General features: G+C 45.1%; 1 protein-coding gene across 2 annotated transcripts in view; it reads left to right on the top strand.

Annotated features, from left to right (window-relative positions):
* The window catches only part of sema5a (sema domain, seven thrombospondin repeats (type 1 and type 1-like), transmembrane domain (TM) and short cytoplasmic domain, (semaphorin) 5A), a 115,992-nt gene that overhangs the window by 35,418 nt on the left and 68,074 nt on the right, over nucleotides 1-12,500 (top strand). For both annotated transcript variants that reach the window (XM_042068346.1, XM_042068345.1), the window contains exon 4: nucleotides 3,546-3,591. In XM_042068346.1, the coding sequence (XP_041924280.1) occupies nucleotides 3,546-3,591 (46 nt within the window). The remainder of the gene's footprint in view (nucleotides 1-3,545; nucleotides 3,592-12,500) is intronic.

Consider the following 12,500-nt stretch of genomic DNA (forward strand, 5'->3'; position numbering starts at 1 on the left):
TATTTAATTGTAAGGCACACCTCTATACTCAGACATGCACATTTATTGTCCTTCATTACCATGTATTCATTTTAAGCAAAATGTGCCGGTATTCATCTTAAGCAACTTGAAGTAGTGATACGGTGAACAGTACATTTGATCACTATGCAGCCTGTAATCCATCCATTTGTATAGAGTGTTGATATGCTAGATCATGTTTGAGTTCCTTTTCTCCAGGATGACACATTGTAGATAAACAGGACTGCATAGGGAGACAGACATCTGAAAAGTGTTCAGACATCTTGGAGGGTGTAGGGAATTTGCTAACGTGCTCTGGATGGAGAACAGGTTTGTGAATGATCTGTTGGGTTTGATGAAGGTGGATGGCACAATGATTATAAGTGTGGAGGGGAAATTATTCAATCAAGTCTTTATTTCTTTGCCTTTGCCTCACAAGTGATGTGCAATTATAATAATCAATTCTAAATGCTCTGCTGGATTAGTCCAACAGATGGATAGACAAAAGCTTCGCAGAGGAAGCTTGAGTTCTGCCACATTATTTCCAAATCTCATTCAGCAATGGCATCCTCAATGGCACTGACAACAGTCCGGGCCAGATGTTCACCAAATGCAGATTTCAGATTTCACACTGCACTGCAGATTCTCTTTGGGCATTGCGTTCGAATTTACATGATTCTTTTATTTACAACTCTGAGGAAAGCTTCGCAGATTCTGAGCAAAACTCTAATGATGCCAGCAGGCACATGTTCACAAGTGAAAGATATGGCAGTGGCACTGTCATATCTGTCATATAGGGAAGAGCCTTCATTATTGCACATAGAACAATTTCCTATTTTCAAAGAAAGACATTTTACCCTACATAGATAATCAGAAGATTTTTGACCCAGCTGACCAGTCTTGTTGGCAAAAGGCAAAAGTGACCATGCACAGACAGGCGCTCAGGCATGTGGTGCCCAGTCCTGATGGTTCAGGGTTGGTCAGAGCACAGACATGTTGAGGGGCATACGGTCAAGAAGCATATGTAGCGTTATTCGGATGTCACTAATCAAGGCAGGTCAGGAAGACATGGATGCTGTCCTGCAGGAAGCTTCATTTACATGCGATAGCTAGAGTTGTTGTGGCGAGTGAAATCGTGAGGTGTAGTCTTACAAAATTAGCACTCAGACGCAGTTGTCGAGCGTAGTCACACAGCACACTTTTAATTAAAAATTGATGCCATGAGCCAAATTAAAATAGTTTAAAAACTTTCATTTAGAATGTTGAAATAGAAAAAAAAGTATGTAATTTCAAGGAAGAGAGCAATCACAATCAAGCCTCAGGTCATGTGACCCATAAAAAGCCACGTATCATGGTTGAAATAATAACATGCTCACACACAGCTCGGTTCCTGTGAGGATGAGCTTAGGCTGTCCAGCTCCAGAGGAAGTGGAGTAAGACGGCGGTGTGGTCAGGGTGGAGGCTAGTGATCTGTCCGTCCTGCCTGGCTGACTGGCTGGGGCCCCCCGGAACGGATGGGATTCTCTCCAGCAGCCTGTAGCCCACCAAACCCGTCCTCTTGTCCGCTCTATTTCTCTGCATCCCTCATTTGTCTCTCTCTGTCCCTCTCCACCTCCCCACCTACCCTGTCTTTCCCTCTCTCCTTCCTCTCTGTTTCTCCCTCTCTTTCTCTCTGTCCCTCTTCACTTCCCCACCTACCCTGTCGTTCCCTTTCTCCTTCCTCTCTGTTTCTCCCTCTCTTTCTCTCTGTCCCTCTCCACTTCCCCACCTACCCTGTCGTTCCCTTTCTCCTTCCTCTCCTCTGTTTCTACCTCTCTTTTTCTCTCTCCTCTGTTTCTCCCTCTCTTTCTCTCTCCGTCCCTCTCCAACACCCATGTATCACAACACACCCCTGTCTTTCCCTCCCTATTTCTATTGCTCTCCACCAATACTTCTTGCCTCTCTTCCTCTATCTATTTTTCCTCTTTCTATGTCCCTCCCTCTCTCTTTCTCTCCCACTAATCCTCCCACTCTGTTCCCCTCTCCCTCCCTACCTTTCCACCTCCTCTGTCCACCCCATCTCCTTCTCTCCCCTTCTCTCCGCCCTCCCCTCTCTCTTTCTCTCCCTCTCTCTCTCCCTCTTGACCTCTCCACCTCCCTCTCTGTTAATGGGCCATGTGGTGAGCCCCCCCCCCCCGTCCCCCGTCCCCCTAAATTATACTTATCAAGGTCTCTGCCACAGAGCCTTTTCTTTCCTTCTCCGAATCACCAACCCTCTAGCTCCTAGTTTCTGCTGATCCCAGTCTATTGTTCTCTCATAATTCCCCAGCTATTGTTATAACTGCCACTGACTCCTGTGGATCCTGAACATCCAAAGCTCCTTTCACGCACAAGAATGATATTTCAATAGATAGCAGATGAATGGAGGACTGATGTGTGTGGATGTTGCTCGATGCGTCACTGTCGTGGCCCAGAGGCCCCTGCACTCCTGAGTGGATCTCTGCCTGGTTAATTGGGACATGGGCGTAATGAGGATGCTGACTTTGGCCCACAGACTAAGCAGGTGGCGTCGGCCTTGAGGCACTGAAGCAGGCCGCTGGCCAGAGGCAAACACGGGGAATGAACGAGAGTTTAATTTCTGTCATCTGCATAATCACTCCACACGCCAATTATTTGTGTTTTCTCACAAGTTCGTTTTAGGCCATTGCAAGTATCCACTCCTAAATTGAGCTAAGCAGTGCTAAGAAACAATGAATTGCTTTAGTCTTTAAATAAGAGTCTACCTGTCATAATGAAAATAACATTGTTAGTAGTCTTGTTAAAATAATGAAAGTTTAGGAAATAATTAAAGCTTGAAGTAAAAGTTGTTGTCATGCATCAGAACAAATGTTCACAAAAGGGAGAAGGCCGGCTTTGGTGCTGTTCACTGACACCACACCTAAAACTGCTTGGTATGCAAGGTCTGCTCTGCGTTGAGAGTAGGCTAAAACTACTTTCCCTGCAGCGATGTCTAATGCCTTTTGATTAATTTAAAAAGCTAAATATTTTCTTAGGACCTCAGCTATACAGGTCTCTTGCCCTCACAGCAGAGCCTGGAGCGAAATTGAGTGCTTGTTCATTAAAGGTAAAGTTACACGCCCATGCTCCCATTCATCCACCAGTGTTGCCTAGGGCCATCTTTATTAATCTTGAACGAGGCTAAAGTATTTTTATGTATAGGATTTTCACAGCGTACCCTTGTATTGGGCTTCAAAAGTCTAATGCTGCTATGGCAGAGGTGACTTAAATGAGATCGACGTGGATTAAAGTGTGACAGTGAAGCAACAGTATGGAGACTCTCCAGTTGGCTAGTCTTTCATTACGGTTTTTTTTTCCTTGTTTTTCTGGGAGAGATGGATTTTGAGAGAGACGAGATAGAAAAACGCAACCCTGATAGAGCTCACAGCTTGATGCGCACGAGTCCAAACACCTTCCCACGGTCTGCAGCCTCGCACCATGTCCCTTCAAAAAAATAAATGACTCTCTCTCTCTTTCTCCCTCCCTCTCCCTCTTCTGTCTCTGTCTTTCAGGAATCATCTTTTCAGGCTTCGTTTGGAGGACCTTGCATTGATCCAGGTAGGTGGTCAAATGCAATCTTTCATTTTCCTGGATGAAGACACACTCACTCAGCACGTCCTTGCAGGTGATAAAGCGGCAGGGTTTGACTGCCAATCAGGTTCAAACTACTGTGATCCAGTCAATGGGCCAGATGCCATTCCCCGGGGATGCATGTGTGTGTGTGTGGGGAGAGGGGGGTGGGGTGTGTTGGATACACAACCCACCCCCACCCCCTTGAGAGTGTGTTGAGATGTTGGTGGGCACAGACAAAGCGACGCAGGTGAAAGCACTGCCAATGCTCAGGGGAAGTGTTAGTGGCCCTGGTGTTAATGCCCTGTGCGTTTGCTCAGGCTTTTAAAAGCACGCGTGAAATTCCCCCAGGCGGAGTTTGGCATTCTTGCACTCCTCCTGCGCTTATGTGATTACTATTTTTTTTTTTTGTCAGTGTCTACACCTGATGCGTTGCACTCTTACTCACGACTGGGCTTCTTTTGTTTTGGTGTGTCGGAAAGTACCGCACAGATGTAGACATGATGTATTCATTTTTTTTAAAACCATGAAATCTCCTATGGAGATAATGGTTGAGTGCTTTGCATGCACCAGTGGAAGAAGAGAAAACCACATGTTTTGTTTTTCTCTTTCCATTTCTTGTTTTTAAAGGAGGCATTAGGCCTCACAGCCAAAGCTTCTGAATGACCTTTAACAATGAGGTCTAATCTGAATAAGAACAAATAGCAATGCAAAACCCTTACAATGTCAAACACATCAGGCAGTAGCTTAATCCCCTAGAACACCCCCCTCCTCCCCACCCAACACACACACACACACACACACACACACACACACACACACACACACACACTGATACACACACACACACACACACACACACACACACACACACACACACACACACACACACACACACACACACACATACACTTCCCAACCCTTAAACCAGCCCTCCAGTTTTGATGTTTGATTGTACTTCACCATTTGCCTGTAAACACTTTCCCCACAGTGCGAGGCTGGCGTGAATATGGTCCCCCTATGGCGCGTTAAGCATCTTGTAACCCAGCAAGCAGCCATGCAAACATTGACACATGGGGGGGATTTCATTTGGATTCCTTCCCGGCGAAAATCAGCAGGCTCCTTTTGATAGCGCGGATGAAGGCAGACGGGGGGTGTTTACATGCTTAAAGATGGCGGGGGCGGTGGGGTCAGGGGGTGCCAAGAAAGAGCCCCCCCCCCCATTCCTAGGAGAAAGCCACTGGTTTGAGAGCAGTTGGCTTTTGTCTGTGTCTGGTAGGGAGAGAGGGAAAGATGGCGGCAGTACAAAGGTAGATAAGACCACCCTTTACCAGCCGCTCCACATTTCTCCTCCTACCTCCCCTGCTTCTCTCTCTTTGTGACATTTTGTAAGACTGGCTCTCTGGTGCGCTCCAGGCCCCAGCAGACCTCGCCTCTGGCCACTGTGTGAGTTGGGGAAAAAAGACTTGTTTTCATAATCGTCATTTTAGGAGAGTCACTGCCAATTTGTTTTGACCTCAGGCCCATTGGCTGGTGTCCATCTCCCCATATATCAGTTGTGTGTTATTAGAGTAGCGGACCAAAGCTCTGAGGAAAATGGTTCAGAAAATGCAGCAGCACGAAGACATTTTCTATGCCTGCTCTCCCCTGCTATTCTCACCAGGAGATGTTTCTGGGAAACTCTTTACCTCGAGCTCAGGTAATTCTGTTGACTGAAGGTCTTTTCATTGTGTGCAATTTCTTTTTGGTTTTTGCAAAAAGAAGTTTCTTTTCCCACACACTGTGTGTTTTCATCTCAAATTAAACACACTATCATCGGATCAAAGTGAAAGAGTGCTGTGAGGAGTGCTGTTTATGAGCGCAAACAGAGAGAACAAAGAAGCCAGGTAAATGAAAGAATGAGGCTTTCTCTTTTATCCATCCTTGATGGGTGTAGAGACCGCCTCTGTCATTGGCAATAATGCTTGTGCAGGGCATTGCTTTATTACAGAACTGCACCCCAGACTGTGGTTGACTGCAGAACAGTTCTGGTCCGATTCTGGTGAGGGTCTGCCCTCCTTCTCACAGCTGTCAAGCATTGCCTCCTTATATGCAAATTAACATTCTTATTTACCTTAAACAATATGTAGCTTGACAAGATTAAAACTCAGTTTGTACAGAAAGCTCCATTTTCATAACCTGACCCTAGCCAGATGAATGTCGTTCCGCTTAGCTCCGCCTAGCTTCACTCACATCCATCTGGAACCTCTTCCATTGAGAGTGATTTCTCCAACCAACTTTATGGTTTAGCCAATCAGGACGCAGGGCGGGAGTTTCATAGATGTGACATAGCGTAGAAGCGACTGTGAGTCTGTTATTAGCGTCACGGGTTGGCTTCGATGTGAGTGGTTGAAGTAGCACGTCAATAGATGACGGACAAGTGGCTTATTCAATCATATGCAAGCATTTTTTGATTAGGCCCAGCCTTCTGAAGCAACACTTCAATGGATCGGTTCCAGATGGATGAGTGGAGCTAGGCGGAGCGAAATTCATCTGGCTATTGCCAGGTTACCATTTTCATACACATATCCTATAAAAAGTAACTACTCTGATGGCTTTCTCTAGAGGGCTCCTGAAAAGGCAATGTCTAAATTAAATATTATATTACCTACTCCAACAAGAAAACAATGTTTTGTTTGAATGTGGACAGGCTGGCAGGGGTTTGTGGGAGGAGGTGGGTGTGGAGTGTGGTATTTCAGATATAGCGTTCACCTGAGATTGATCTTCCGTGGCGTGCTGATCTTATAATCGACAAGCTCTCCCGTTCCATCATAAATGCTCTCTCTGTTTTGGAAATAAAAGTTCAGCACAGCGGCAGCTGAGACAGACTCGAGGGAGAGAAGGAGGGAAGAGGAGAGAGAGATCTATGGCGGGCGAGAAAGGTAGAAAATAGCGCACTCTGAAGTATCCTCATTTAGAATAAAAAAATGTAGCCTGGTGTTTAGACACTTTTAAGGAATTTGTCTTCAGTATTAAGGCTAGGGCTACACGGATAGTGTAGTACTGATATATCTATTGTTTACAGATAGTCTGTAGACAGTAGTAACAGTATACAGACAACAAAAATAGACTAACATCTGTTTTTGAAAATGAGGGGCGTTTGAATGAGGCAATAGGATAGACGTCAGTAACATAAAGGGCTTTAGTTGCAGGATAAATTAGTCCTCACATCTTATTAGGCCACATTGAAATGCACAGTGTATGGAAATGAATAATATTGGCAGGAGAGAGAGCCTAACTGTTCAACTCATGACCAAGTGTCACAGTCAAGCTTGGCCACTTTCCCACACAAGGGGCTAAATTGGGATGGCATGGCGCCAACTTTACACCTTTGCCCCCACCTAGCCCAGATTTCCCCAAATTAGCAGTCAGCTGTCGTGGCCACCTGATGTCTTCTTCCTGGTCGTGACCTTTGACCTTAGAGGAGCAGCGTGACCAGGAAGTGGGCTGAGAATGGCTGACCTCACCTGCTCATGTTCCTGAGGTCAGCAAAGACGTAGCTATTGAGTAGTAGAGTTGTAGAGTAGTGCTTCCCTTGTGTATGGAAGGGTGCACCTTCACATGGAGATACAGTGCTAATACTGTGGAGCCATGGTTCTCTAGTCTACCTCATTGGAAGACAGGCCCCTCTTTTCCAACACCTTCTGAATCTGCTGAAACTGAACCTGCTGAACCCCTTAGGAGGTAGCTCATACGTAGACACACACACACACACACACACACACACACGGTACCCCCCTGTCCTGGTATGATGTGCTGTGCAGTGTTCGTACGTGCACAGACACTGATTTATTGCCTGGATAAATCTGCATTGTGTTCCCATTACATTGTTTTAGGCAGTGAATGGCGGGCTGATGAATTGACACCTGTGTGTAATCCGCTGGCCCGGCTCTTGTTATCCGCACACCAGTGAACCCTCCTGGAAATCATTTATATGAAAATCCATTTCTACTGAGCGGCCAGATCGGCCGCGCCAGCCCGCATCATCATCACCGCGCCGGAATGACCTATTGTTTCAGGGCCACTCTTGATGAATGCAAGCATCCGACATCCAGGCGAGGGGGTTTAGCCTCCGTTGGTCTGGGTTGCAAATAGCCTCTGCAGTTTTGCAGTAGCCCTGCTGCTAAACGCTCCTCCAGGAAAAGGCTGTTTGCTGACTCTAATGCAGGTAAATTGCAGTGCTATCCATCCACCTAGCACTGGTCGACCACCGGCCGTCCCTGAACGGTTTATGCTGTGGGCTGCCCTCCTCCTGGTCTCAGCTGCAACTCAACTCAACTCAACTCCTCCCGCCAACTCTGCCTGGCGCTCAGCTTGCGCCATGGGTGACTCAGCATCTTTTCAGTGAGAAGTCCAGGACTCAGCTTCTGATTCTAGATTGCAGATGAAGTAGTTCTGATTTTACATTCTGACTTAAGGTGATGTAATTCTGGTTGTAGATGAAAGACCTCCAGTTGTCTGTATGAAAGATCTTCCGGTTCTGGATTCTGGAGTTCTGCATCTGGGTTCTGGATGGGACAGTTCCAATCGTGGAGCTCAGTGTTCACAGCAGCCATATATCCCCCCTGACCCTGGGTTGCCTCCTGGCTGGATCTGTCATTGTGTCCCCCATGAGCGAAGTGGTTATCAGTGTGATTTAAGCTGCTTTCTCGCAGTGTGGCCCTGTGGGGATCGTCCCAGGGGCCAGTTCCTCCGAAGGATTTCTCACTCACAAAAAGACGCTCCGAAGGATTTCTCACTCACAAAGCACCATGGCCTCGGGTTTTTTTGTTTGCAGAATCTTTATCGCAGGATAAGATGCTATCTCAGATCTTTCCTCTGGTGGGAGACAATTCCGTTTTAAATACCAGTGCACAGAGTTAACCTTTTATTGTGCATCTTGAGTCAGTGATGCATCCCTCCAGCTTGTGTTTGTGCAGCATTGAACATAATTATTTTGATAATTATATGCATGTAGCATCCTTAAAGCAATATGCATAATGTGCTTTTTACACGGTTAATAATAATTACAGAGAATACCCACATGCCTCCAATAAAAGAGATAGTAAATTCTGTAAAACATTTGCGAGCACATAACTGCAGGAAAGAAACACAGCAGCAAGTTATGATGGTGTGAAGTGTGCACACCTACGTAAATCATGAACAAGCAAATAAAATGCTCACAAGATAAAACAACAAAGATTAAATAAGCAACATAATGGTTACTATACAAATCGCTCTTTCTGCTCTCACATACATGCCATCGGTGAAAATACACTGCAGTGTCTTTACACTGACATTCTGTTCATTCATGTTTTTTCTTCGCCCCTTTCCCTTCACTAAAGAGCGTCCATGTCTTCTAGTGTTTTCATTTTTAGTCCAGAGCACAAAGGTCCTGTCTGAGGAGCCAAATGGCATCTCTGTGCCCTATTCCATTAGTTTATCTCCTGCAATTATGCACTGTCAGTGCTACAATTACTCTGGCTAATCAGCTGCTAACAGAACACTCACACTAATTCCTGCTAATTCAATTGCGTTAAATAACTTGGCCATTTAAAATGCATAGAATAAAGTGCACCGGAGGAACCCACGTCTTGGAATTGACTCAATAAATCTGACAGGTTCATTTAGGAGAGAAAATGGTCTGCCCTGGACTTTAGTCATACTGTATGTGCTCAGTGTAGTTTGTGAATAACTATGGACACGTCTGAAGGGAGAGACGTGGTAGGAGTTCCATTTACATTGTTAATGTGACGATTTTTTTTTTAACAAAAGATCAAATTTGATCTAGCCTGGGCAAGAAAATGAGCTTTCTAGTTCCTTCTGCAGTGTGGTGACAGAAGGCCTGGATGTATGGTCCGATCTCGTGATGTTTTGTACTCGAAGCATGCACCAGTCAGTGTGCAGTGTTGAAAGAACAGCTTTTGATGTTATCTCTCTGTCTCTCTCATTCCATCTTCCCTTCTTTCCCTCTCCCTCTTCTGCTCTCTCCCTCTCTCTCCATCTCCCCTCTCTCTCTTTCCCCCCACCCTTCCTTCTCCCTTCTCGTGTGTAGTTCTGTAAATAGCCTGTCAATGCATGTCTGTGTGAAAGCGATTATTATTGAAGTCCCCTCCATTCAGACATGCAGCGAATTCCTAACACCATGTTTGTAGTCAGTACAGAGGAGTTCATGTGGAGCCTCCTGCCCACTCTTGTCCAGCCGTCCTGCAGTCCTCTGCTGCACCTCACCCACAGACTGGGAACAAAGCCCCCCCAGTGTGTTAACACAGGGCCCAGGAGCACAAACAACAACCCTGTCTACAGACACAGTCACAGGAGGACAGTAGCCTGGCGTAGGTGGGGGGAGAAGTGGGATGGGGAGGTGGCTCGGAATTCCAGCTCAGTCAAACCCATGCGTAGAGACACAAACTGACATTTCACAAAGCTTTGGCAGCAGTCTGCAGCGAAGGGAAGAATCATTATTCACATATTCTGCTCTTGGGGTCCAAATATTGACGTTGATATCTTTCAACATAACTTTGCGTGTCTCAATGTAGGCCCTTTGTTTTGTTCAAGCTGCCAGGATGGCGGGCTTCGAACAATTCTTCATTATTAACGCAGCCTGAGAAGGAGTTTCTTTTTTTCTGTCACCGCTGATGAAGGGGTGTGGGAGAGATTTAAGATATGCATGTTTTTTTTCTCCTGCTCATGTTTTGAAACCCGCTAATAGCCTGATATTAGAATGCCCACACAACGGCGCCATAGATTATCTGCGCTCACTGTTTTTAATAGCGCTAATAACGGCTATGATAAATTGATGAATACGGTCTCCTTTAGATTAAATTGTTTATACTGTAATGGCGATAACTCCCATAATTTGTAAAGGCAGATGACTACCCCATTTGTCAAGATAATGGTTTTCGCTAATTGTGCCTGAACTGCTACCTACAGGAACAGGGGTTTTATAGACTTGCTTTACCTTTGGGAAGGGCACAGCTCCCCTTAAATTATTCACTCTGTGAGCTCCCTCAGAAACAGAGCAGAGCCAGCTTCTGACCAGATTACCCTACTGTCCGGTAGGGCTGTACCCAGTAGCTGGAGTTTATACTGCTGGTGGAACGATTGACCTCTGAACCCACTCTGAACTATGCGCCTACTCTTTCCTGTGATAAATCACATTGACATTATTTAAAAAGTAAATTCATGAGATCACATTTGAGCAAAACAAAACAATTATAAAATCAACAAAGATACAAAATACAGATACGCTTTACATTCAGAAAGCCATTTGAGTTGATGGGTAGTGGGGTTCAAACTAGTGTTTCAGGATAGTTCCTAACAGGATAATTCTGAGACAGTGAAGGGATACACTCTCATATCAATGTTCAATTAGAAATGCACCCTATGATTAGATACATTTAGATACATTATTGTCCCATATTTTGATAACAGAGGGTGGTTTGTAGGAGAACCGACCTATTTATAAGATCTAGGCCTAGCCACCTACTAAGTGGATGAGGGGTGGCTTTTTTTCTAAAGGAACTCTGGATACATGAAGTGCAGATCTTAGTCTGAGATAAATAAAATAATATTAATCAGGTAGTGAATAATGCTCCTTTAAATCCTGAAATGTTCAGAGGCCATATTCATTAAAGAGGACTTTCAAAATAAAATCATCTTCATCCAACCTTGATTTACATTTGAAAGGTTTATTATCAGTCAGAAGATTGTAGTTGTTCTACATAGAGGACTGCTCAGTAAATCTCAGGTAGCTGTCTGTCTGTATATCTTCACTAATTTGAGAACAATGCAACTGTGCTTTGCTTTATATTGGCCTTTTGGGATTCCAGTGAATACAATTATATGGGCGGTGAGGATGGATAGATTGCTCCTCTAGGCTCCGCCATATCACTTCTGCGTTTGTGTCAATCCAAACTGAGATTTTACCTAAATACAGTTTAACGTTTGCCAGGGAAAGTCCCCCTTTGTCTTTAGGCTGTTGCAGTGTTGACATTTTAGTTTATTGTTGATGAATGAGGAATGTGAGTCGTGAGTCGCAGTTCTGGAAAAAAAATAATGTTTGAGGAGGAGAGTGGCAACATGGAGAATGTAAGGATAACCTTGGAAGGATATTCATTTTTTAACAGTTGCAATTAGATCTTGTATAGTTAACCATGAACCTGTGACTCAGCAGGTCATAGCAGGACCAGGCCATGGACATATCCGTCCCAATCTCCCCTGCTGTCTGGCAGGACTGTACCCATTAGCTGCGGTTTGCACTGCTGTGGAGGGATTTTGAACCCTCTGAACTCATGTAACAGGCCAGATCAGAGACAGATTATCACCATATCTGTCATTTATGGTAATTAACTACTATGGTCTAACTACATGTATGCTTTCTGAGAAAGCCACCCTAGATTGGTGCAGACCACAGGCATCCCTCCTGTCTGGTATACGAATACAAAAACTTTATTATTTCACCAAGAGTGACAGGACATTAGTACATAGCCAAGATGGCAAGACAGACAATACATTTAATAGAAAATTATATTACAAAGGTTGCATCTGAGATGTGCTGGACAGCTGCTGGTGTGATTTGTGGGATGATTTCTCTCTCTCTCTCTCGCTCTCTCATGAGCGTGCTCAGTGAGCGCAAGGCCCTGAGGGACGCCACAGTGCTGTCTGTGCACACTGGAAGGGGGCGGGTGGGGGTAGGAGCTGGGGCTCAGGCGTTTTGCTGATGTGCAGTTTGTTTTTAAGGGTGACTGGCCTTAAAATATCAGCGTTCAGCATGGAATGTGAGCTGGCATGCTGACAGATGGATGGTGTGTGTGTGTGTGTGTGTGTGTGTGTGTGTGTGTGTGTGTGTGTGTGTGTGTGTGTGTGTGTGTGTGTGT

This window comes from Alosa sapidissima, chromosome 17 (assembly GCF_018492685.1).
Source record: "Alosa sapidissima isolate fAloSap1 chromosome 17, fAloSap1.pri, whole genome shotgun sequence".
In the NCBI taxonomy this organism is placed as follows: domain Eukaryota; kingdom Metazoa; phylum Chordata; class Actinopteri; order Clupeiformes; family Clupeidae; genus Alosa; species Alosa sapidissima.